This window comes from Narcine bancroftii, chromosome 12 (assembly GCF_036971445.1).
Source record: "Narcine bancroftii isolate sNarBan1 chromosome 12, sNarBan1.hap1, whole genome shotgun sequence".
Lineage (NCBI taxonomy): Eukaryota > Metazoa > Chordata > Chondrichthyes > Torpediniformes > Narcinidae > Narcine > Narcine bancroftii.
Window position 1 is genome coordinate 37,827,031 of NC_091480.1, and position 26,573 is coordinate 37,853,603.

The window sequence follows — 26,573 nt, forward strand, 5'->3', positions numbered from 1 at the left end:
TAGAATGCTGCAAAACCTAGCTACAACATCACTAGCTGTTAACCTTCCTTTCTCTTTCTTTCTCAGTGTGGGTCCTTGATGATTGCTGCTGCTCTCTGATGGCATTGTTCCCCATAGATGTTCTTGATGGTGGGGAGAGTTTTGCCTGGGATGTGTCCACTATCTTTTGTAGGGCTTTACGCTCAGGGGTATTTGTCTCCCTGTTGTGACCCACAACTGGAAACTGCCATCAAATCCAGTAATTTTTCATGCTAAGTGTGGGTCATTTGTACCCTATGTGCAAAGCTTTCAAAGAAAGATTGTTTTCACTAAAATAGTCATCTCTAATCAAAAAGGGATCTTATACTGTGTAGAGCTCGTCGAAAGAACCAAAGACTTGTTGATCCAAACCAAGGCTTTTATTAGCAAAAGGTAGGAGCTCTTCACAGGTGGCCGGCCAGTCCGGAATGTTCCTGCCTAGGGACACAACCCTTTAAGGCCCAGACAGTAGGCGTGGCAAAGCTCTCAGCCAATCGCTGTAAGCACAGTCATTACACTCTAGATACTGTGACTATATACACTATATACATTGGTGATAGGTCTGAACTGACCCTGGGGTGGAAGGGCTGAAGAGGGAGAAGGGAAGGAAAAAAAAAGACGAGGGAGAGAATGAAAGGAAGGAGTAAGTTAAGGACTGTAGCGGTCAGGGGGTCTGACCATTCGGCGTGACCGCCGTGGTGCCGGGATTGGGGTTGCTGGGGTGGTGTCGCCAGCGGGCTCGTTGGATGCGACCGCTCTTTCGCTCAATTCCCCAGCCGTGTTGTCGGCAGGGTGGCCCGGGTCGTTGGGGTGCTGTTGGTCCTTCTGTTCCGGCATGGGGCCTGGGGAATAAAGAGTTGGGGAAGGTTGGGTTGGGGGGGGTTGCTGGGCCTACCGTGTCCTGAGCTAGGTCCCGCACTGAAACAGTGTCCTCCCGCCTGTCTGGGAATTCAACGTAGGCGTAATGCGGGTTCGCGTAGAGTAGAGTCACTCGGTCGACCAAGGGGTCGTTCTTTGAATGCCAGACGTGGCGTCGCAAAAGGACGGGGCCAGGGACGGTGAGCCATGCCGGTACAGTGGTTCCTGATTCGGATTTCCTCGGGAAAAGGAACATCCTTTCGTGGGGGGTGGCATTTGTTGCGGTACATAGGAGGGAGCGGATGGAGTGTAAGGCACTAGTGAGAACCTCCTGCCAGTGAGAGGTGGGGAGACCTTTAGACCGGAGAGCCAGTGTAACCGCTCTCCAGATGGTGGCATTCTCCCTCTCGACCTGGCCGTTACCGCGTGGGTTATAGCTGGTGGTCCTGCTGAAGCGATACCACACTCCAGAAGGTACTGTTGCAGCTCTGCGCTCATGATTGAGGACCCCCTATCACTGTGGATGGAATTGGGGTACCCGAAAATGGCGAAGATACTGTGAAGGGCCTGTATTACTGAGGTGGCGGTGGTGTCTGGGCAGGGCACAGCGAACGGGAAGCGGGAGTACTCGTCGATGGCCGTAAGGATGTAGTTATTACGGTTGGTTGACGGTAGGGGCCCCTTAAAGTCTACGCTAAGACGCTCGAAGGGGCATGTGGCTTTGATAACGTGGGAGTTCCCCGGACGGAAGAAGTGGGGCTTGCATTCAGCGCACACCGAACAGGCTCGGGTCATGGAGCGAATCTCCTTGAATGTGTAGGGTAGGTTGCGCGCCTTCACAAAGTGGGCAAACCTAGTGACCCCTGGATGACAGAGCACCTCATGGAGTTTCTGTAGTTTGTCCATCTGTACTCTGGCGCACGTCCCCCTGGAGAGCGCGTCAGGCAGGTCGTTGAGCTTACCAGGCCGGTACAGGATGTCATAGTTAAAGGTGGAGAGTTCGATTCTCCATCTGGTGATTTTGTCGTTTTTTTATCTTACGTCGCTGGGTGTTGCCGAACATGAAGGAGACCGCACGTTGATCAGTCAACAGTGTAAAGCGCCTCCCAGCGAGGTAATGTCTCCAACGACGCACCGCTTCGACTATGGCCTGGGCCTCCTTCTCGACCGAGGAGTGTCTACTCTCTGGACCCTGGAGGGTTCTGGAGAAGAAGGCTACAGGCCGACCGGCCTGGTTCAAGGTGGCTGCCAGTGCAAAGTCAGATGCATCGCTCTCAACTTGAAACGGGACAGACTCATCGATCGCGTGCAGCGTCGCAGTGGCGATGTCGGATTTGATTCGATCGAAAGCCGCTCTGGCTTCGGTTGAGAGGGGAAAGGAGGTGGTCTTGATAAGAGGACGCGCCTTGTCGGCATAGTGTGGAACCCATTGGGCGTAATATGAGAAAAAGCCCAGGCCATATTTGAGCGCTTTCTGGGTATGGGGGTGTGGGGGGGTAAGTCCATTAGGGACGCATGCGGTCAGCATCTGGCATCACTACCCCGTTCTCCACCACGCAACCTAGAATTGCGAGTCGTGTGGTCCAGAAGACACACTTGTCAAAATTGTAGGTCAGGTTCAGCCGACTTGCAGTTTGAAGAAATTTGTCTAGGTTGGCGTCGTGGTCCTGCGTGTCATGGCCGCAGATAGTGACATTGTCCAGATACGGGAAGGTAGCGGTTAGCCGGTTCTGGTCCACCATCCGGTCCATTTCCCGCTGGAAGGCCGCGACACCATTCGTGACCCCAAATGGTACCCTGAGAAATTGATACAGCCCCCCATTCGCTTCGAAGGCCGTGAATGGTCGGTCCTCACAGCGGATCGAGAGCTGGTGGTAGGCCGAACGTAAGTCAATGGTGGAGAATATGCGGTATTGGGCGATTTGGTTCACCACATCCGTGATGCGTGGCAGGGGGTACACATCCAGGAGCGTGAAGCGGTTAATGGTCTGGCTATAGTCGACCACCATCCGTAGCTTTTCCCCGTTCTTGAAAACCACCACCTGGGCTCTCCAGAGACTTGAACTGGGTTCGATGATGCCCTCATCCAGCAATCTACGCACCTTACTCCTAATGAATTGCCTGTTTTCGTAACTATATTGCCGACTTTTGGTGGCCACAGGCTTCCAGCCAGGGGTGAGGTTTGCGAAGAGTGCTGACGGGGCAATCCGGAGTGTGGAAAGGCTGCAGGAGTGGCCCCGGGGCACGGGGGCGGGTTGCTCGGGTGCTTCAGGGGTGGGGCGATGGCAGACCGAGAGGGGGGCGTGGGGTCCCCCAAAGTGTAGGGACACCGTTTGAAACTGACACTGAAAGTCTAATCCCAGCAACACTGGGGCACACAATTGGGGAAGGATGAATAATTTGAAGTGGGTGACCGTTATGCCCTGTACTTCCAGTGTGGTGATGCAATACCCCTTTATCCCTGTCGAGTGTGACCTAGTCGCTAATGAGATCCTCTGGGTAGTGGGGATAATGTCAAGTCCGCAACGGAGGGCCAGTTCTGGCCGGATAAAACTGTCAGTTGACCCAGAGTCAAATAAGCAATTGGTGTAGTGTCCATGCACTTTAATCAGATCCATTGCTTTAGTGAGGGGATGAGAGCATTGCTGATATAGTGTTATAGAAGCAGCCACTGATCCTGTTGACAGGGGAGTTCCGCGTGTTGACGTCACTCAACGGGATGACGTCATAGACACAGTCAGCGCAGGAGGAGCAGGTTGGAGGTACTCCCGGAGGTGCTGTTGTGGCAGCGTCGGCGGATGAATGGTAAGTAGTGGGGGTTGTTGCGCGCGGTTGGCGGTGGGTAGGTCGTCGGTCGCGGCGGTCGGGCCCCAGCGGTCGTCAGCGATGGACGCTAGGGCAAGTACCTGGTTGGCCGCGGCGGGTCCCCAGTCGGTCGCGGTGGCCGCACCGGCGGCGGCGTGGGCAGCGGCAGCAGGGGAGCGGGCAGCGGTAGCGGTAGCATCATCTCTGGGGTGGCTGTGGCAGTGGCAGCAGCAGCGGTAGCATCGGCCCCGGGGGTGGTCATGGCCGTGGCAATAACGGGCGCTACAGTCGGGACCGAGGCCGGGTCGAGTGTTCTGTACCGGGGCGAGAGGTGGGCCAACATCATGGTTGTGAGGGTGGACTGCCCCTTCCGGGTTCGGCGTCTCCATGACGTCAGGCTTTGCCTTGCAGGGGAGCCCTCGCTCTCATTGGACAAGAGCTCTGGGGAAGAAGAGTTTGAATGGGATAGTGGCGGTTGGGCTTCACACGAGGCACTGTGTTTGCCGGCGGCCATTTTAGACCTACAGACTGCAGCAAAGTGGCCCTTTTTAAGGCACTTCTGGCACCTGGCTTTTCTTGCTGGGCACTGGGACCTGCTGTGCTTGTCCCTCCCGCAGAAATAACATTTTGGGTTCGCAGGGGGCAGTGTAGCAGCAGCCGACAGCCCATCAGTATATCAGGGGGTGGTAGGGTAGAAGGGCACTCTACTCACATCAGAACGAGGGGTCCAGTCCCTAGAGAACTCGTTTGACTTTAAGGCTGCATCCTCCATTGTGATTGCAATCCAGGCCATGTTCTCTATTTTTTCTACCCCTTGTTCGAGCAAGCGCAGCCTCACTTCGTTCGATCGGAGCCCGGCCACATAGGCATTCCGGACGAGATCGTTTGTGATCTCGGCAGCAGTTTTGTCCACACAGTTACAGTCCTTGCCCAACGCCTTTACTACTTGTAAATATGCCCTGCTGGAATCGCCGGGCTGTTGCTTCCTCGACGCAAGCATGAGCCGGGCATGAACTCTGTTCATTGGTTGATCGTACAGTTCTTTTAGTACCTTTAAGGCTGCGGTGTAAGTGGTCTTGTCCTGGATGTTCTCGTAGACTCTCAAGGACACCATAGACAGCAATGCTGTTAGGTGCTGGTTATCCTCCTCCACCTCAATGAGCCTTAGGAAGTTTTCAAAGATCAACAGCCAGAACTTAAAGGCTTTGAAGGCTGTAGCTGACTGTGGGTCGATGTCAAGTTTTTCTGGCCAAGTCAGATGCTCCATCCCTTTTTAAAAAAATTCTTTTTGCTAATAAAATTGTAGAGCTCGTCGAAAGAACCAAAGACTTGTTGATCCAAACCAAGGCTTTTATTAGCAAAAGACAGGAGCTCTTCACAGGTGGCCGACCAGTCCAGAATGATCCGACCTGGCTAGGGACACAACCCTTTAAGGCCCAGACAGTAGGCATGGCTAAGTTCTCAGCCAATCGCTGTAAGCATAGTCATTACATACTCCAGATACTGTAACTATATACATTGGTAATAGGTCTGTACTATCACATACTGTTTACCATAATCAACAGTAGATTTCTCATCTCCAAAATATAGGCATTTCTCCATTTTAAGTTCTAAGAGTCATAAGAGGTGGAAATCTTGTGAAATGTTGTGAGAATAACAACCTGAGTCTTAACGTAGACAAGACAAAGTGGTGATTGTGGGCTTCAGGAGGACCAGGAACGACCACCTTCCACTACACATCAACAACTCTGTAGAGCAGAGAGAGTGGAGTGAACCAAGTTCATTGGAGTTCACTGAACCAGTGACCTATTGTGAACACTCAACATCTCCTCACTTGTCAGGAGGGCAGAACAGCACTTCCTGGGAAGACTGAAGAAGGCAAGGCTACCTGTCACTTTCAAGTTAACCTTCTACTGGAGCTCTATTGAGAGCGTCCTGGTTGGCTGCATCACAGTGTGGTACGTTTCCTGCAGAGAATTGAATCCAAGGTTCATCCATAGGACCATAAGAGTGGCAGAGAGGATCACTGGAGTCTCCCTCCTTCTGCGTTGATGTGATCTACCGGGATCGCCTTCGGGGCAGCACAGTTAGCAGTGGTTAGTGCATTGCTTTTACAGCACCAGCAACTGGGGTTCAAATCCCACGCTGTCTGTAAGGAGTTTGTTTGTTCTCCCCATGTCTGCATGTGTTTTCCCCAGGATCTCCGGTTTCCTCCCATGGTTCAAAACGCACTGGGGGGGGGGGGGGTGTAGGTTAATTGGGTAAAATTGAACGGCACAGATTGTGGGCCAAAAGGGCCTGTAACAGTGCTGTATGTCAAAAAAAAAACATTGAGAACCCCTCTGACCCTGCACAGAGGCTCTTTCAGCAGTTTCTTTCAGGGAAGAGATCCAGGAGTATCAGAGCCAACACCACCAGGCTGAGGAACAGCTTCTTCCCACAGGCAGCAAGAATGCAGAACGACCAAAGGAACTGCACACATTAACCATCTGAAACTCTCATTTGTACAAAAGAGAATTGATTTATTGATTTGTGTAGATAAAATGCTTGCTCTGCATATGCATTGTTTGTCTGTATGTGTGTTATGTCTGGTTGTGTGTCTGCATGTTTTGCACCGAGGACCGGAGAACGCTGTTTCATTGGGTTGTACTTGTGCAATCAGATGACAATAAACTTGACTTGATTTTCAGCCGAGATTTATGGTTCTACTCTTCTGGTGAATCCTTTGCACAATTATTACGTTTTTACTTTCACTTAACAGTAAATTTGCAACCCTGTTGAACATTTATTTTGGTTTCTCCCAATGTCTTCACAATTCTTGTGTGTCCATTGAGCCGCTGGCTGAGATGAGGTGTCCAAACTTGGCTTACTTTTCATTACTTGCAGATAGAGCAAGCCATGATGAACGATCTGGTCTTCCCATCATTTCTCAACTTATATCTCTCCTCCCCTCCCATCCATATCCCCTATTAACCTTTAATCTGTACTCCTTCCCTGCTCTTCTCTCCCTCCTCCCCTGCTCATTCCTCCCTTCTCCTCCTCCTGCCCTTCTGCTCATCTCCACCCCTGCCCCTTCCTCCTCTCCCTGCCCCTTCCTCTTCCTCCCACCTTTCCACCCCTTCCCCTTCCTCCCACCTTTCCTCCCCTGCCCCTTCCTCCCTCCTCCCCCACCCCTTCCTCCCTCCTCTCTTGTCCCTGCCTCTTCCTCCCTCCTCTCCTGTCCCTGCCCCTTCCTCCCTCCTCTCCTGTCCTTGCCCCTTCCTCCCTCCTCTCCTCCCCCGCCCCTTCCTCCCTCCTCTCCTGTCCCTGCCTCTTCCTCCCTCCTCTCCTGTCCCTGCCCCTTCCTCCCTCCTCTCCTGTCCCTGCCCCTTCCTCCCTCCTCTCCTGTCCCTGCCCCTTCCTCTCTCCCCCTCTCCCTGCCACTTCCTCCTCCTCTCCCTGTCCCTTCCTCCCTCCTCTCCTCTCCTCCCCTGCCCCTTCCTCCCTCATCTCCCTTCCCCTTCCTCCCTCATCTCCTTGCCCCTTCCTCCCTCATCTCCCTGCCCCTTCCTCCCTCATCTCCCTGCCCCTTCCTCCCTTCTCTTCTCCCCTGCCCCTTCCTCCCTCTTCTCTACCTGCCCCTTCCTCCCTCCTCTTCTCTCCCTGCCCCTCCCTCCTCCTCCCCCTGCCCTTTCCTCCTTCCTCCCCTGCCCTTTCCTCCTTTCTCTCCCTGCCCCTTCCTCCCTCCTCCCTCCTCCCCTGCCCCTTCCTCCTCTCCTCCCCTGCCCCTTCCCTTCTCCCCTGCCCCTCCTTCCTCTCCTCCTCTGCCCCTTCCTCCCTCCTCTCCTCCCTTGCCCCTTCCTCCCTCATCTCCCTGCCCCTTCCTCCCTCTTCTCCTCTCCTGCCCCTTCCTCCCTCCTCTCCTCCCCTGCCCCTTCCTCCCTCCTCTCCTCTCCTGCCCCTTCCTCCCTCCTCTCCTCCCCTGCCCCTCCTCCCTCATCTCCCTGCCCCCCACCCCTTCCTCCCTCTTCTCCTCTCCCTGCCCCTCCCTTCCCCCTCCCCTGCCCCTCCTTCCTCTCCTCCTCTGTCCCTTCCTCCCTCCTCTCCGCCCCCTGCCCTTCCCTCTTCTCCTCTCCTTCCTCCACCTTATTATTTTGACAGCTGCCTGTTTTATGCTGACATCTTGATGAAACCTCAGGCATGAAATGTTGGTTATCCTTTAATTCCTATGGATGCTGCGTGACCTGCAGAATTTATCGGCCAATCCCAGTGTCCACAGACTGTGTTTAAATCCCCTCACTTGATTGGTTGGTGTAGATGGCCATCTGCTGACAGGAACAGAGCATTACAACGTCACTCAGATCTTTTCAGCCAGAGGAATAACTTGTGCAGTGCATCTGCACTTGTGACTTTTGCCAAATAACATCTGCATCCACTCCACGCAATACCTTTTGGTTTTAAATTAGAATCACACTGTTGTTTTTCATCTTGGTGTGGAACAATGGTGAATAAATGGCTCGATATGACAACACCAACTACAAATTCACTGACAATACCACGATGGTGGTTTGTGTATAAAGGGGCAATGAGTCAATAAACAGGAAACTTGGCTGAATGGTGCACTAACAACCAGCTCCCACTCCATGCCACTAAAGCCAAGGAGCTGATTGTTGACTTCAGAAAGGGAAAGGAGAGGTGTACAATCCAGTATCATTGCGGGATCAAAGGTGGAGTGGGTGAGCAAATTTAAGTTCTTGGGGGGTTACTATCTTGGAGGATTTTTCCTGGACCCAACACACTAATGGCATCATGAAGAAAGCACATTAGCGCCTCTACCTCCTCAGAAAGTTGTGGAGATTTGGTATGACATCGGAAACCCTGGCAAATTTCTACAGATGTATAGTGGATAGTTTGGTGGACCGACTGCATCATGGTCTTGTATGGGGACACCAAAACTGAATATATAGCCCTGCAAAAAGTAATGGACACATCAAGGGTAAAGCCCTCTCCAATATGGAGAACATCTACAGGGAACACTGCCGTTGGAGAGCAGCAGCAATCATCAAGGATCTACGCCACCCAGCACACACTACCATCAGGAAAGGGGTATAGGTACCACAAGACTTGCACCACCAGGTTCGGGAACAACTGCTTCCCCTCCGCCATCAGACTTCTCAACAACAAACTCAATCAGGGTCATTTAAGGACTTTTTGCACTGTTTTGTTTTCTCTGTATTGTTTACATTTCTTTATTTGTTTACGTGTACGTTGAGTACAATTTTTTTTGCACTACCAATAAATGATAATTCTGCCTTGCCTGCAGGATAAAGAATCTCAGGGTTACATGTAATGTGTGTGTACTCTGACAATAAATCTGAAATCTGATCCAGGGCCAGTGTGTACTAAATGGAAATCTCAGTCAACATTTCTGAACTTTATCTGTCCTTCTTTTATTTAAGGTACATACTTTCCAGGCAATAACTTCTGTTGCACCAGCAACCGTGACTCCAGCCACATCCTCTGCCTTGGGTAAACTCCCCGATACACCGAGCGACATTCCTACAGGTGCCAGTGTTGGACAACTGGTCAGCAGTATGTATGAGACAGAATTAGTCAAAATGATCTGATGCTAAATGTGCACAGTTGGTTCATGAATGAAATAATGATTCATGAGTTATCACTCACTGTTTACATTGACTAGCTTTATGCCGACAACTATGGCTATATATTACCTTCTCGGTCTTTATCTTCAAGTATCAAGTAAACATGAAAGTCTGCAAACACCATGATTGAAGTAAAAACACAAAGCTGGAGAAACTCAGCAGGTCTAACAGTGGATTTTATCAAGCTAAGATAAAGATACAGAACTGGTGTTTCGGGCTTGAGCCCTTCATCAAGATCTGAAAAAATGTAGGGAGGCATCCCTACAAAAGGGTAGGGGGATGGGCAGGAGATAATAGGTAGATAAGGGAGGGAGGGCACAGCAGCAAGAAGGAGGAGGGAGTGATGGCTCGGTGAATGAAGGGGGAAAGGGTGGAAAACTGGAGGAAAGAAGGTGGAAAATCAGCTGTTGTCTGCGCCCAGTCTCTCCAATATAGCGAAGGCCACAGCAGACGCAGTAGATAGCTCCTGCTGCTGTGCCCTTCTCTTCCCTCCTGCCCCACTTCATCACATTTTGTTCGGACACCTGTCGACATTTTTTCTTACCTTGATGAAGGCTCAAGCCTGAAACATTGATTATATATCTTTATCTTTGCAATATAAAGTACATTATTTGACCTGCTGTGTTTCTCAGCATCATGCTGTTATTGTATGCAAGTATGTTTTGTGGGTATTGTGAGGTATTTAAAATGACAGAAACAAGCCATTTGATCCAGCTGGTTCATTGCTCCAAATGACCCCCGTCACAGAAATCAATAAATATGTTCTTTACTTTCTTCCTGATCAGCCTCTCCTTGAACATATCTGCATGGCTTACCTGAACAAGTCCCTGTACAGTACTAGATTTAGAAACTCTCTAGTCAAAGAAGTTTCTTCTTCATACGTTTGGGAAAAAGATGCTGTTTCCTTTATTTGCCCCTGTGCTCCACAGTTTTAAATTCCCATGTGATTAAAGTACACATCGCAGATTTTGTTCAAAGTTTTTTGTATACATTTTGGTATGACAAAGTAGAAATTACAGGACTTCTTTAAACATCATCCCCTCATTTTCGGACACCATAATATTTGGGACATAGCAATGGTATGTATATTATATTAAAGTAGTCATGTTTAGCATTTTGTTGCCTATCCCTTGCTTGCAAAGACTGCTTGAAACCTGTGATTCGTAGACATCACCAGTGCTGAGCATCTTCTCTGGTGATGCTCAAAATGGCCTCTACTGCAGTCGTCTTCAGCTCCTGCTTGTTTCAGGGTTTGTCCCCTTAAGTTTTTTCTTCAGCACATGGAAGACATGCTCAGTTAGATTTAGATCAGGTGACTGACTTGTCCATTCAAGAATCTTCCAGTTTTTAGCTTTGGAAAACTCTTTTGTTACCTTAGCCAATTGTTTGGGATCATTGTCTTGCTGTAGGATGAAGTACTGTCCAATGAGTTTGGAGGCATTTTCTTGAACTTGAGCAGATAAAATGTTTCTATACACCTCATAATTAATTTTGCTTCTACCATGAGATTACTATGCCAGAACCTGTGGCAGTCATACATGCCCAGCCATAACACCCCCACCACCATGTATGCTTTGGATCTTGGGCAGTTCCTTTATGCCTCCACACTTGGCTCTTGCCATCACTCTGATACAGGTTAATCTTGGTCTCGACTGTCCACGAGACCCTTTTCCAGAATTCTGCAGGCTCTTTTAAATACTTCTTGACAAACTGTAATCTGGCCACCTGTGGCTAACTAGTGGTTTGCATCTTCCATTGTAGCCTTTATTTCTGTTCATGAAGTCTTTTGCAGACAGTAGTCATCGACACATCCATCCACATCTGCTTTCTGAAGTGTGTTTCTGATCTGTCGTACAGGCATTTGGGGATTTTCCTTCATTATGATGAGAATTCTTCTGTCATCGGCAGTGGAGATCTTCCTTGGAATGCCAGTAGCTTTGTGATTACTGAGCTCTTTCTTCTTAATGATGTTCCAAACTGTTGATTTGGGTGATGTCTCTTACTGTTTTATTCTTATTTTTAGCCTCATAATGGGTACTTTGACTTTCATGAGTCTGGTGCTCATGTTGAAAAATGGCAACTAAAGACTCCAAAGGTGATCAGAAGCTTAGAAGCAAGCCTAGCTCTCTCAGACCTGCACCAATGAAGCAATTAAACTTACCTGAGTGCTCGCAAAGACCTGTGAAATCCAATGTCCCACCCAATACAGTGTCCTTGATAAATTGTAGCATAAATGGTAGAGATTTGCTTTATTTGTTTATTTTCTTTTAGCAGCAAGAAAAAGCTTAAAAAGAATTTTTTATGGGAAAATACTGGAGTCTGTTAAAGAAATTGTTTTATTTTAGTTGTGCAGGCTGCAAAACATGAGAACCAAGGCCATGATGTTCTCGAAACTCGTGCTAGATGTTTTGCTGAAGTCGTGTAAAGAGGCGCGAACAGGCTGTAGAATGGGAAGCTAATCCATAAAAAAGGTTTGGGCCTATCTGTGTATGGGCTTTCTTGCAGAAAGACCCTGTTGTAGGTTGCAACTGGTCTTCCCGTGTAACAGAGCACCTGGTTTTCAAAGCGAATAAAAATTGTGTTGTACTCGCATTATCTGTCATACACTTCTATATATTTGATCAAAGTTAACACCCTAAAATGAGGGGACGATGTATGAAAACTGCTGTCATTTCTACATGGCCAAACTAAAATGTATACAAATAACCTTGAATAAAATCTGAAATGTCCATTTTAATTATGTCTGAATTGTTTGATTACAAATTTAAAACTGTGGAGCACAGGGGCAAATAAAGGAAAAATGTGCCTTTGTCCCAAAATTATGGAGGGTATTGTACATGGCAACCATCATGTACTCTTCTATACTGCTCCCATTTGTGAAAACCTGGTCCATAGCGTTTTTGTACCTTGGGAATTCCAGTGCTCATCCCGATACAACTTAAATGTTTGGAGCGTCTCTGCCTCCTCCACTCTCTCACGTAACATTGCCGGGGACCTTCGAGGTACAAATTTACTGCTACATTTCCGACATTACAATGGGGGCTTAACAGGAAACCCTGTAGATGTTGTGATTGTAGGCACCTTTGACAAAGGGCTCAGGCCCGAAATGTTACCTACAGACCAGAAGTGGCCAAAGCACAGCTCACAAGCCACATGTGGCTCTTTGACATGTAATGTGCTTCTTGCGGAAATATGTTGGCTGAGACAGGAATCGTGCAAGCATAACATAACATATAATAACATAACAATTACAGCACGGAAACAGGCCATTAGGCCCTTCTAGTCCGCACCGAACCAAACACCCCTTTCTAGTCCCACCTCCCTGCACAATGCCCATAACCCTCCATCTTCTTCTCATCCATATACCTGTCCAACCTTTTCTTAAATAATACAATTGACTCCGCCGCCACTATTTCTCCCGGAAGATCATTCCACACGGCTACCACTCTCTGAGTAAAGAAGTTCCCCCTCATGTTACCTCTAAACCTCTGCCCCTTAATTCTTAACTCATGTCCTCTTGTTTTAATCTTTCCTCCTCTTAACGGAAATAGTCTATCCACATCCATTCTGTCTATCCCTTTCATAATCTTAAATACTTCTATCAAATCCCCTCTCAACCTTCTACGCTCCAAAGAATAAAGACCCAATCTGTCCAATCTCTCCCCATACTCCAGATGCTTAAACCCAGGCAACATTCTGGTAAACCTTCTCTGCACTCTCTCCACTCTGTTTATATCCTTCCTATAATTAGGCGACCAGAACTGCACACAGAACTCCAAATTAGGCCGCACCAACGTCTTATACAATCTCAACATCACCTCCCAACTCCTATATTCCATGCAATGATTGATAAAGGCCAGCATACTAAAAGCCTTCTTCACCACCCTATTCACGTGAGTTTCTACCTTCAGGGAACGATGTACCGTTACACCTAAATCTTTCTGCTCTTCTGTATTCCTCAATGCTCTCCCATTTACCACGTATGTCCTATTCTGATTCTTCTTACCAAAATGAAGCACCTCACACTTATCAGCATTAAATTCCATCTGCCATTTTTCAGCCCACTTTTCTAAGCAGCCCAAATCCCTCTGCAATCCTTGAAAACCTTCTTCATTATCCACTATTCCACCTATCTTAGTATCGTCTGCATATTTACTAATCCAATTCACCACCCCATCATCTAGATCATTAATGTATATAACGAACAACAATGGGCCCAATACAGATCCTTGAGGCACACCACTGGTCACCGGCCTCCAACCTGACAGACCACTACCACTCTTTGGCCTCTCCCTTTCAGCCAATGTTCAATCCATTTGACTATCTTAAAATTTATACCTAAAGACTGCACCTTCCTAACTAACCTTCCATGTGGTACCTTATCGAAGGCCTTACTGAAGTCCATATAGACAACATCCACTGCGCTACTCTCATCCACATTCCTAGTCACCTCTTCAAAAAATTCAATCAGATTGGTCAAACATGACCTTCCTCCCACAAATCCATGTTGAGTGCTCCTGATCAGACCCTGTCTATCCAGATGTTTATAAGTACTATCTCTAAGAATTTTCTCCATTAATTTACCTACCACAGACGTCAAACTTACAGGCCGATAGTTGCCAGGCTTCCTCCTTGAACCCTTTTTAAATAACGGAACCACATGCGCAATGTGCCAATCCTCCGGCACTATCCCCATATCTAATGACATTTGGAAAATTACCGCCAGAGCCTCTGCTATTTCCTCCTTCACTTCTCTCAATGTCCTGGGGAAGATCCCGTCTGGTCCCGGAGACTTATCCACCTTTATATTCTTCAAAAGCCTTAAAACTACACCTTTTGTAATCTCTATATTCCCCATATTTACCCAATTTGCTTTTTTTATCTCACATCTCCCAATATCCTTCTCCTTAGTGAATACCGAAGAAAAGAAACTGTTCAATATCTCCCCCATTTCTCTAGGCTCCACACACAGTTTTCTGCTCTGATTTTCTAAGGGACCAATTTTGTCTCTAGCTTTCCTCTTACCATTAACATATTTGTAGAACTCTTTTGGATTAGTTTTCACCCTGCTTGCCATAGTTTTCTCGTACCTTCTTTTAGCTTTCCTAATTCCTCTCTTAAGATTCCTCTTACATTCAATGTATCTTTCAAACATCTCCTTAGCTCTATGCTTCTTATATCTAATGTACGCCTCCATTTTTCTTCGAACCAAGTTTCCAATATTCCTTGAAAACCACGGCTCTCTCAAACCTTTTGCCCCTCCTTTTAACCTAACAGGAACATAAAGCTTTTGCACTCTCAAAATCTGATCTTTAAAAGACTTCCATCTCTCTACTACATCCTGCCCATAAAACAAATTGTCCCAATGCACACCCTGCAAGTCCTTTCGCATCTCCTCAAATCTAGCTTTTCCCCAATCAAAAACTTCAATCCTTGGCCCTGATTTCTCTCTTTCCATAATGACATTGAAGCTGATGGCATTATGATCACTGGACCCGAAGTGCTCGCCAACACTAACCTCCGTCACTTGACCCATCCCATTTGCCAACAGTAGATCTAACACTGCTCCTTCTCTGGTCGGCACCTCTACATATTGTTGTAAAAAACTATCTTGCACACATTTCACAAACTCTAACCCATCCAGTCTTTTCACAGAATGTGTTTCCCAATCTATATGTGGAAAATTAAAATCTCCCATAATTACAACCCTGTGGTTATCACAAATATCTACTATCTCCCTACAGATTTGCTCCTCTAGGTCTCGGTCCCCTCCGGGTGGTCTATAATACACCCCTACAAGTGTAACCTCTCCTTTCCTACTCCTCAGTTCCACCCAAATAGCCTCCGTGGATGTGCCCTCTAATCTATCCTTCCTAGGCACCGCTGTAATATGTTCCCTGACAAGCAATGCAACCCCACCTCCTCTTGCCCCTCCGACTCTATCACACCTAAAACAACGAAACCCAGGGATATTCAGTTGCCAATCACATCCCTCCTGCAACCATGTCTCACTAATCGCTACCACATCATACTTCCAAGTATCAATCCACACCTTCAGCTCATCCACCTTTTTTACAATACTCCTGGCATTAAAATATATGAATTTCAGGGATTTCCCAATTTTTAATCCCTGTTTTCCCTCATCTTTAAGAACAACATTATTTACTTTTCCTGCCAATTGCCCTTCATCTTCTTCCAGAGCATTTCCCTTCTCTATCACCTGTCCATCCATATTCAAATACTTACTACAAACTTTCTTTGTTTGCATTCTAACCTTCTCCTTACTGCTTTTACTATTTTGTTCCCTCCCCCCCAACCATTCTAGTTTAAAGGATCCTGAGTAGCCCTAGCAAATACCTCTGCCAGGATTCTGGTCCCCCTGGGATTTAAGTGTAACCCATCCTTACTGTACAGGTCACATCTCCCCCAAAAAAGGTCCCAGTTATCCAGAAACTTAAAACCCTGCCCCTTACTCCACCCCTTCAGCCACGTGTTAATCCTCCACCTCATTCTATTTCTATTCACACTGTCACGTGGTCCTCACATTGGTAGTGTTAATGGATGTGGCTTGCGATTGAAAATATTTGATCTGTGTGCCATATGTACACGTATAAAAGTCGATTCCCCCCTATTCTAGGCCCCAGCCACCCACCCCCTGGAGTCCTGACATCCCAAGTGCTGCCACCCTCCCATCTGAGCTCCTGATGCCCCAGCCTCCCTGCCATCCGAGCTCCCGACGCCCCGGCCTCCCTCCCATCCGAGCTCCCGACACCCCGGCCTCCCTCCTATCTGAGCTCCCGATGCCCCAGCCTCCCTCCCATCTGAGCTCCCGATGCCCCAGCCTCCCACCCATCCATTTTACCAATGTTCTAGCCGCCCTCCCATCTAAGCTTCTGATGCCCTGGCCATCCTGCATCTGAGCTCCCAATGCCCTGAACGATGCAGGTACTTAACGCAGTCAAAAGTAATATGCATGTAATAGTTGACCCCATAAATTTCATCCTAAAAATCGGTCCACAAAATTCGACTATTATACGCATATATATTGTATATGTACTTTTTGATTATTTAAATTTAGACATGCTGCAAGGTGACAGGCCCTTTCATCCCATGAGCACGTGCCGTTCAATTACACCCAGTTGACCGACAACATCTGGTACGTTTAGAACAGTGGGAGGAAAGCGTAGCTCCCAAAGAAAACCCATGCAGACACAGGAAGAACATACAAGTTCCTTACAGACAGCACCAAAATCATTTGAACCCAGGTCACGTGTTGTAACAGCATTGCACTAACCACTACACTAACCGTGCTGCCCGGTTCTGGTTGATTGAATTCCAGATAATGGGGATCCTGCTGTACAAGGATTTTTCTTCTGTTATTTTAGAGCAGCCTCGAAATGCAACTACTGAAGCAGAGGGAATAAACCTGGAGGAAATACGTGAATTTGCAAAGAATTTTAAGATCCGTCGCCTCTCCCTTGGATTGACACAGACACAGGTTGGACAAGCCCTGAGTGCAGCAGAAGGTCCTACTTACAGCCAATCAGCCATCTGCAGGTAACAAAGCCACTTGGCTATACCGTATATGCCCTTGTATAGGACAACCCAGAATTTCCACCTAAAATGTTGGTTTTGAGCGATACCCTTTGCAAAAGGTGACCCCCCCAAAAAAATCTGTTAAAAGTCAAATTACAATATTTTAATATCAAATTGTAACTTAAAGGTTTCAATTTTATTTGGTTATTTTAAAATAAGCCACTGTCAGCTGCTGTATCAGGGCAGCCGGGGCCTGGGCAAGCGGCCGTGGTCAAGGTATCAGGAGCTCAGATGGATGGGCAAATGGACCCCGCAGAGGAGTGCTGAGACTTTATTGATATCTAACGTGGCATGTGCGAGATTGCGTCAGAGCCGGTGGGAAGATTCAGATTTCAGATTAATTGTCAGAGTAGATTCATGACCTCACATGCAACCCTGAGATTGTTTTTCCTCAGGCCATGCAGAATTACCACTAATTGGGAATGCAAAAAAAAACTGTACACAACGTACACGTAAACAAATAAAGAAACAAAGTAATACAATACATGCTGTCGGATAGTGTTAGTGGCCGTGGCTTGTGATTGAAAATATTTGATGTGTGCGCAAGTAAAAGTCAATCCCTGGCCTCCTGCCCATCTGAGCTTCCGACTCCCCGATTGCAGACTCTCGCCCAGGCCCTGGCCTCCCTCCCATCTAAGCTTCCAATCCCTTGACCGTGGATTCTCACCCAGGCACCAGTCATTATCTCAGACAAACTTTCCTGGACCCAACACACAAATGGCATTGTGAAGAAAGCAAATCAGCGCCTCTACTTTCTCAGGAGTTTTCAGAGGTTTGGTCTGACACCAGAAACCCTGACAAAATGTGGTGACCGGCTACATCACGGCCTGATATGGGAACACCAATGCCCCAGAATGTAAAGCTCTCCAAAAAGTAGTGACGTACCCCAGGACATTACAGGGAAAACCCTCCCTACTATTGAGTACATCTATAGGGAATTGTGCTATTGAGAGCACCAGCAATCATCAAGAATCCACACCACCCAGCGCACACTCTTGTTTTCTCTGCTGCCATCAGGAAAGAGGTATAGGTGCCATAAGACTCACACTACCAGGTTCAGGAACAGCTGCTACCCCTACAATATCAGATTCCTCAACGTAAAACTCAAGGACTCATTTAAGGTCTCTTACTTGTGCATTTTATTGAATTTTAAAAAAATTCTCTTTGTATTGCGTAGTCAGTTTGTTTATATTTGTTATCTGTTTACAGCTCTTTATTTATTTACATGTATACGCTGTGTACAGTTTTTTTTTGCACTACCAATAAATGGTAATTCTGCCCACCCTCAGGAAAAAGAATCTCAGGGTTGTACGTGGTGTCCTCTATATACTTTGACAATAAATCTGAAATCTGAGCCGCCTGCCTATTCGAGCTTCCAATGCCCCGACCGCGGACTATTGCTCAGGCCCTGGTGGCCCACCCATCCGAGCTCCTGACACCCCGAACGATTCAGGTATTTACCGCAATCAAAGGTAGTATGCATGTAATAAGTGACCCCCTAAATTTCTCGCTAAAAATCAATCATGAGTATGTACATTATATGTTCATTGACAAATAATACAAATTAGTAGATTAACAACTACATATATGAACAAATATTATATATGTGTTTCTTAATATTTACATAACATTTTGGGTATAAAATGTGCATGAAAGAGTAAAAACATGTATATAATATTTTTTCCTGTGGCTCTTAAGAAAGTTTGGATACCTCCAGTATATGACGACTCGTGTAAAGGACGGCCCCCGAATTTCCACCTAAAATGTTGGTTTTGAGTAACACCCTTTGTATCAGACAGCTCCTGAATCTGGCACTTACCTTGACCAGTGGATGCTGTTATAAACAGTATTTCACAATATTTTAATAATAAATTCAACAAAATATTACAATATTTTAATAACAAATTAACACGCAAATACACGCATACAGTGCACCAGTTAGCTTAATGCTGTTACAGCACTAGCGATCAGAACAGGGGTTTGAATCCCGCGCTGTCTGTAAGGAGCTTGTATATTCTCCCCATGTCTGTGTGGATTTTCCCCAGGGATACAGTTTCTTCCCACCCTTCAAAATGTCCCAGGGGTTGTAGGTCAATTGGGTGTAATAGGGCGTCACGGGCTCTTAGGCCAAAAATCTAAAATGTACGACTTTTAAAATTTTAAATTAAAAAATTGAAAGGATTCAATTTTATCTGGATATTTTAAAATAAGCCACTGTCGGCTCCTGTTGAAGGCAATTTAAAGCCTGTCCAGAGCCGACAGCAGTCAGACTGGGTAAACAAGCACTGAGATGGGGTATGCATGGCGAGATTGCATCAGAACCGACAGGTAAGAGATTTTAGAACCTGCATATAGGATTTTAAAGTAAAATTTTTGTTTTTTTTCGAGGATCATCCTATACGACGGCATATACGGTGAGTGATAGGACAAACAAAGAAATCTATTGACAGGATAAAATGGAAATATTAAAAATCTGGAAATTTCAAATGAAACCAGAGAGGGCTAAAGACATCCAGTTGTGATTTGAAAGCTAGCCATTCATTCTTCCAATGGGCTTCACCATCAGAACAGGAACATTTTAAATCAACCAAGCTTCAACCGAGCACATTCAAGATTCAGCTTATTGTTATGTAATAAAATGAGTGTTTTATTACACGAAATTGCTTTTGCCTACTGTAAGGCTGACAGATTCGCCTGAAACACATCTTACAATCAGCAAGAGAGCACCCCCAGCACTCCTGCAGCCTCCGCAGCCACACAGAGTTCAGTACAAACCATTGGCAACCCGAGCTCCAGATCTGAACCTCTGACACGATCAGGAATGTTTCAGTGCCCTCAGCACCTTCTCACATCCCGGTTCCGATACCTTGTACCCCTTCAGCCAGTTTCGAGCCAGTCTCCAGCAGTCTGAAGCCTGGTGTGAGTCCACTGACTACAGTTGCCCGCAGCCTCCTTGGGTTCCTTGCCTCTGGTCGCCAGCAGTTTACCGCATGTATGGTTCCTTCAGCCTCAGAATCTCTCACTGGTCTGCCGCCGTGGTCACTGTCTTGTGGGTCATCTCCTCTGCACCTCCTTCTCAGGTGGGAGGGTGGTCTCCCTGTTTTCTGGTGCCCTGTGCCAGTCCTCCCCTCATGACTGCTGACCCGAGGTCGTGGGATTTTAAATAAAACGACCGTCAGCTCTGTTCAAAGCCAGTATGGAGCTGATAGCAGTCAGACTGGGCGGTTGGATCCCATGGGAGCTCTGTGTCTCTGCTCTCTGTGGGTCCACTTCACCAGCAGCGCTGTGGTTACAGGGTCTCTGTCAGCGTCACCATTTTGTGCCTCATCAGGAGTGAAAAGAAAAAGGGTTGAAAATACTGTTTTAAAATCGTACCTCATTGACTCGTTATGTGCATGGTTTCCTAACTCCAAATGAAATGGGCCAATGACAATTTTTCTTAAGCAAAATATTTCAGTAACAATTGCGTCTAGAGCAATGGTTCTCAACCTTCCCTCCCCACTCAAATCCCACCTTAAGCCATCCCTTACTAATCACAGAGCACTGATGGCATAGGGATGGCTTAAGGTGGTATGTGAGTTTTTAAAAAAAGGTTTCCCATCCCTGATCAGACACAGGTTGGATTCTGATACCAGTGGCTGCCTATCTTCTACACACTCGCACATGTACACACTTCACATCAAGGACTTTCAAACACACTCCTGATTCCCTGTACCAATGGGAGTTCGGCTCTCTGTAAGCACTGATCTATTGCTCAACTTAAATGGAGTGCACACCTTACCCACGACTCTTCCAACGATGTCCACAGTAGTGACCAGGACTTGGACCAAGAGACAGAGAGAAAGAAAAGTGGTATGCATCGATGTTTTATATTCTGAACTGGGCGCCTGGCCAAGGTGTTCACTAACGGTGGCGAGAGTTCAACCTTGATTGGTAGGCGACCTCCGAATAAGTTTCAGACGGGGGGGGGGGGGGGGGGGGGGGCCGGATTATGTGACCCTCCGCGATCCATCATGTTCCAGACAGAGAGGCCATATGTTTCTCCACAATCCACATATAATAGGCGTCCACTACCTTTGGCAAGGGTTTTTGCTCAAGGATATTGACGTCCCAATACTACTCCACAAACCAGCCCAAATCTACTCTACAAACTCAATCTTCCCTACCTCACACCCATAATCCCCTATTTTTCTTGCATTGATGTGTCTGTGTCTTTTAAATGTCCCTGTTGTTCCAGCCTCCAACACCACCCCTAAGGAAGGGAGAACAGAGAGTATTCCAGGCACCCATCACTACAGATTGTATTTCATTTATTACTTCTCTGCCCATTCTCATCCAAGTACTTCTCAGCTTTGTTTTTCCTCAACACTACCTGCTCCTCCACCAAGCTATGCCACAAATCCATTCACTTCATAACCATCCTCACCACAAGGTTTGTCCCCATGGGTTTTGCATTGACTTCATTCTGGCCCTCTTGAGTTCCTGCAGATTTTCATTTGTGGCACCGATACCTCTTTCCTGATGGCAGCAGCAGTAACGGAGCATGTGCTGGGTGGTGTGGATCCTTGAGGATTGTTGCTGCTCTCCGACAGCATTGTTCCCTGTAGATGTTCTCAGCAGTAGGGAGGGTTTTATTCATGATGACGTGGGCAGTGTCCACTACCTTTTGCAGGACTTTGCACTCAAGGGTAATGGTGTCCCCATACCAGACTGTGATACAGCCAATCAACACACTTTCCACTGCACATCTGGAGAAATTTACCAGGGTTTCCAATGTCATCCAAACACCTGCAAACTCCTGAGGAAGTAGAGGTGCTGATGCGCAGCAGATCTAAATTTGCTGATGACACGAAAGTGAATGGGAGAGCATATTGAGCAGAGTCTGCAGAAACTGAGATAGGTTAAGTGAGTGGGCAAGGGTCAAGCAGGTGGAGTGTAATATTGGTAAATGTAAGGTCATCCTCATTGGAAGGGTAAATGGAAGATCCATTTATTATGTAAATGGTGAAAGATTGCAGCATGGTGTTGTACGGAGAGACCTGGGAGCGCTTGTACATGAATTGCAAAAGTTTGCTTTGGAGGTGTAGCCGGCTGTCACGAGGGACTTTGGCCTTCATTGCTGGAGGGATTGAATTTAAGAGTAAGGAGGTTCTGCACTGTACATGGCGCTGGTGAGGCTGCGTCTTGAGAAAGGATGTAAAAACGCAATGCTGGACAAACTCAGCTAGTCAAACAGAGTATGTTATGTAGCAAAGGTAAGGATACATAACCAACATTTCGAGCTTGAGCCCTTCATCGAGGTATGAAAAAATGTCGGCAGGCACCTGAACTAAATGGTGGGGGGGAGGAGCACAGGCCCAAAGGCAGGAGGTAATAGGTGCAGAATGGAGGGAGGGCACAACAGCAAGCAGGGGGAGGAGGGATGGCTCAGTGAATAGAGAGGGAAGGGGTGTGGAGAGCTGAGGGAAAGACAAGGGGAAAGGGAAGGGAGGGAGAACAGAGAGTAAGCAGAAACCAAAGAAGTCGATATTGATGCCATCCAGTCGGAGAGTGACCAGACAGAAAATCAAGTGTTGTTTCTCCAGTTTACGGTGGTCTTGGGGAGGCAGTACATGAGGCCGTGGACAGACATGAGCATGGGAGAGGGCACAGAATTGAAGTGGTTGGCCACTGGGAAGTCCCTGTCACTACTGCAGACAGAGCAAAGGTTCTCAGCGAGGCGATCTCCCAGTCTCTCCAACATGGAGAAGGCCAAAAAGTTGATGTATCTTTATCTTTGCTATATAAAGTGCCTGCCACATTGACCACTGCCAGTGGGCTGATATCGCCTCAAACCATGCATCTTGGCGCCTCAGAGTTCGGCAGGCAGCAACCTCCTTTGAAGAAGACCGCAGAGCCCACCTCACTGACAAAAGACAAAGGAGGAAAAACCTTTTTTCCCTTGCAATCGCTGCAACCGTGCCTGCCTGTCCCGCATCGGACTTGTCAGTCACCAACGAGCCTGCAGCAGACGTGGACATACCCCTCCATAAATCTTCGTCCGCGAAACCAAGCCAAAGAAAGAGAAGAAGAAAGATAAAGTGCACTGTTTGACCTGCTGAGTTTCTCCAGCATTGTGTATTTAATTATATCAGAGTTTAATTTGAGAGCAGTGCTCTACATTGAAGGTATAAGGACATTGAAGTTATAAACAGTGTACCTTTTTTATATATTATTAAAAAGCTCTGTTTTGGAAGAACTGCACATCATCGAGTGGGAGAGGTAAAACACAGGATTCTGCTGACACTCAGCAGGTCGAACAGTCCCTTTATGTAGCAAAGGTGAAGATACAGAACCAACGTTTCGGGCTGGAGCCCTTCATCAAAGGGGCGCCTGCCAACATTTTCCCACACCTTGATGAAGGGCTCCAGCCCGAAACATTGGTTCTGTATCTTCACCTTTGCTACATAAAGGGACTGTTCGACCTGCTGAGTCTCTCCAGCATTTGGGTGTTTTTTCATCTGGTTTGAGGGGATGAGGAATTTGAAAAATGTACGTTTTTTGCTGTCTTGACTATTGGCAAAGATCAACTCAAACATATCCTCCGCTGGGCTGGAAACAAGAGAAAAATAACATTTTACCACCCCCTGAACTAATCAGAATAAAAGAGAACTCTGATTGTTAATTGTCTTAAGAGATGAATGCTTCATGATTTGCATGACAACAATTGTAGCTCAGTTTTGCATCACAATATATCAGAGCAAAAGTCGGCCCATTGGCCCATCAAGTCTGCTCCATCATTCTAATCATGAGCTGATCCATCCATCCACTCATCCCCATTCTCCGGCTTTCTCCCTGTTACCCTTGATGCCCTGACTGATCAAATACCTGTCAATCTCTGCCTTAAATGCACCAAACAACATCTCTTCCACTACCGCCTGTGGTAACGAGTTCCACAGACTCACGACCCTCTGACTAAAGAAATTTTTCCGCATCTCTGTTTTAAATTGAAGCCCTTTTATCCTAAAGTTATCCCCTCTTATCCTAGAATCTCCACCATGGGAAACATCCTTCCACATCTACTCTGTCCAGGCCTTTCAGCATTAGAAATACCTCTACGAGGGACACCCCCCCCCCCCCCATCCTTCAATACTCCAACGTGTATAGTCCAAGAGCTGCCATTTGTTCCTCATATCCTAACCCTTTATTCCTGGTATCATTCTAGTAAATCTTCTCTGAATCCTCTCTAATGCCAGTATGTCTTTTCTCAAATACGGCGCCCAAGTCTGTACACAGTACAGGTCCCACCAGTGCTTTATAGAGTGCATTACATCTCAGTTCTTGCATGCTATCTCTCTAGAAATGAATGTCAACATTACATTCTCCTTCTTCACCACCGACTAAACCTGGAGGTCAACATTTAGGGTAGAATGTATGAGGACTCCCAAGTTCATTTGCACCTCAGAATTTAACCATCTAAAGTCAAGTCAATCTTCTTGTCATCCGATTGTTCAAGTACAACCCGATGAAACAGTGTTCTCTGGTCCTCAGTGTAAAACATACAGACATACGACCAGACGTAGTACACATACAGAGAAACAGTACATATGCAGGTCAAGTATGCAGACACACAACCAGACGTAGTACACATACAGACCGACAGTACATATGCAGGACAAGTATGCAGACACACAACCAGACGTAGTACACATACAAACAGACAGTACATATGCAGGACAAGTATGCAGACACACAACCAGACGTAGTACACATACAGACGGACAGTACATATGCAGGACAAATATGGAGTCTTGGATATTTTAGTGTGAGCTGTTTCTTTGGCCATTCAGCGATTCACCGTTTACCGATTCTCACTGCCTGTGGGAAGAAGATGCTTTCAGGGTGGTGCTGGCTCTGATCCTCCTGCATCTCTTCCCCAGTGTGTGCAAGGTGGAAGGGGACCTCAATGATTTTCAGTGCCCTCTTCAGACAACAATCTCAGTAGATCCGATGGGGGAGGGGAGGGAGACTCCAGTGATCCTCTCTGCCACTTTTGTGGTCCTGTGGACTGACCTCTCATCCATTTCTCTGCAGCAACCGTACCAAGTTGTAATACAGAGAATAATTGTCTGCCCGTCCATTTTTTTTACAAAAGTGCATGACTGTACACTTTCCAACATTTTATTTCATCTGCCACCTCTTTTCCCATTCTCCTAATCTCTCCAAGTCTCTCTGCAGGTTTGAGAAATTGGATATCACTCCTAAAAGTGCACAGAAGATCAAGCCGGTGCTGGAAAGGTGGTTGACAGAAGCAGAGGTGCGGCATTGCGTCGGCGTGCAAGACCTCACCGAGTTTGTGGGCAGCGAACCTTCAAAGAAACGCAAGCGGCGCACATCTTTCACGCCACAGGCCCTCGAAATGCTGAACATCCATTTTGAGAGAAACACGCACCCCACCGGTCAGGAGATGACAGAGATAGCTGAGCAGCTGAACTACGACCGAGAGGTGGTGCGCGTCTGGTTCTGTAATAAGCGTCAGAACTTGAAGAACACCGTCAAGAGATTGCGGCACAACGACTCAAGGGAATCGGGTTCAGCTGAGTAATGATCGGAACTCCAGAGTAAACGTTGCTGGAACAGCCAAATATGTTGAAGATTCTGTCAGTGAGTTGTTACATTTTTTTTACCATTAGTGCAATGAGGACCATTCACAAGATTCAAGATTCAATTTATTGTCATGTAATAAAGATAGTGCAATATTACACAAAACTTGTTGTCGTCTGCTCTAACGCAGACAGATTCACTATTGGCAGAAGTTGCCTGAAGCACCTCTTATGTTCAGAGAAAGAGGAGCAAAAGCGAGTCCCCTCATAGTCACCGAGTGTCCGTGAATTCACCTCAATGTTCCTCCAGCCCCATTGCCACACACAGTCCAGTTCAAACCATCAGCAGATACGAACCTCCAACACGATCAGGAACCATACAGCGCCCTCGGCACCCTCTCGCATCCTGGTTCCAATACCTTGTATCCCTTCAGCCAGTTTCAAACCAGTCACCAGCAGCCCACCACCTGTGTGTTCTTCAGCCTCAGAGCCACTCACTGGTCCGCTGCTGTGGTCACCATCCTGTGGGTTGTATCCTCTGAAATGGGGCATTCTCCCTATTTTCTGGTGCGCTGTGCCAGTCCTCCGATTCCCCGGAGTCTGCAACTCTTCGTGGTTGCTGCCGATCATGGGCGCCATGATCTTCGGCGCAGACCCAGGGGTCGCAGGATTTTTACATGAAACCACCGTTTACAGGCCATTTAAAACCTGCATGGAGACTGGACAGTTGGACCCCGCAGGAGCGCAGTGACACCGCTACCCACTCTCTGTGGGTTTGAACCTGCAGCAGCAGTGCCGTTACAGCAGCTCCAGCAGGGCCTTCATTTTCTCAGGCAGAGCTGAGAACCAGAGATTCCTGCATCCATTCTATCTATTAAAGCTTATGTGGATGGAGTCATTATAACTAATTGCATAATTCAGTTTGTAAGTCCCTTCGATCAAATATCACTTATCAGTTCCACGGTCCTTCTTCATCCCATTACTTTCACCTTGTGGCATCTCTGATTTCTAATCAGGGAGAAATCCATTTACACTTGGGACAAATGTTCCATAAAATAATTTTGGGTGGCAC

General features: G+C 47.1%; 1 protein-coding gene across 1 annotated transcript in view; it reads left to right on the forward strand.

Annotated features, from left to right (window-relative positions):
- The window catches only part of LOC138746601 (POU domain, class 6, transcription factor 1-like), a 92,862-nt gene extending 66,610 nt beyond the window's left edge, over nt 1-26,252 (forward strand). Inside the window, 5 exon segments of the mRNA XM_069904893.1 lie at nt 9,120-9,252; nt 16,709-16,880; nt 25,137-25,512; nt 25,514-25,562; nt 26,083-26,252. Coding sequence (XP_069760994.1) covers nt 9,120-9,252; nt 16,709-16,880; nt 25,137-25,512; nt 25,514-25,562; nt 26,083-26,252 — 900 coding nt within the window.
- The last annotated feature ends 321 nt before the right edge of the window (nt 26,253-26,573 follow it).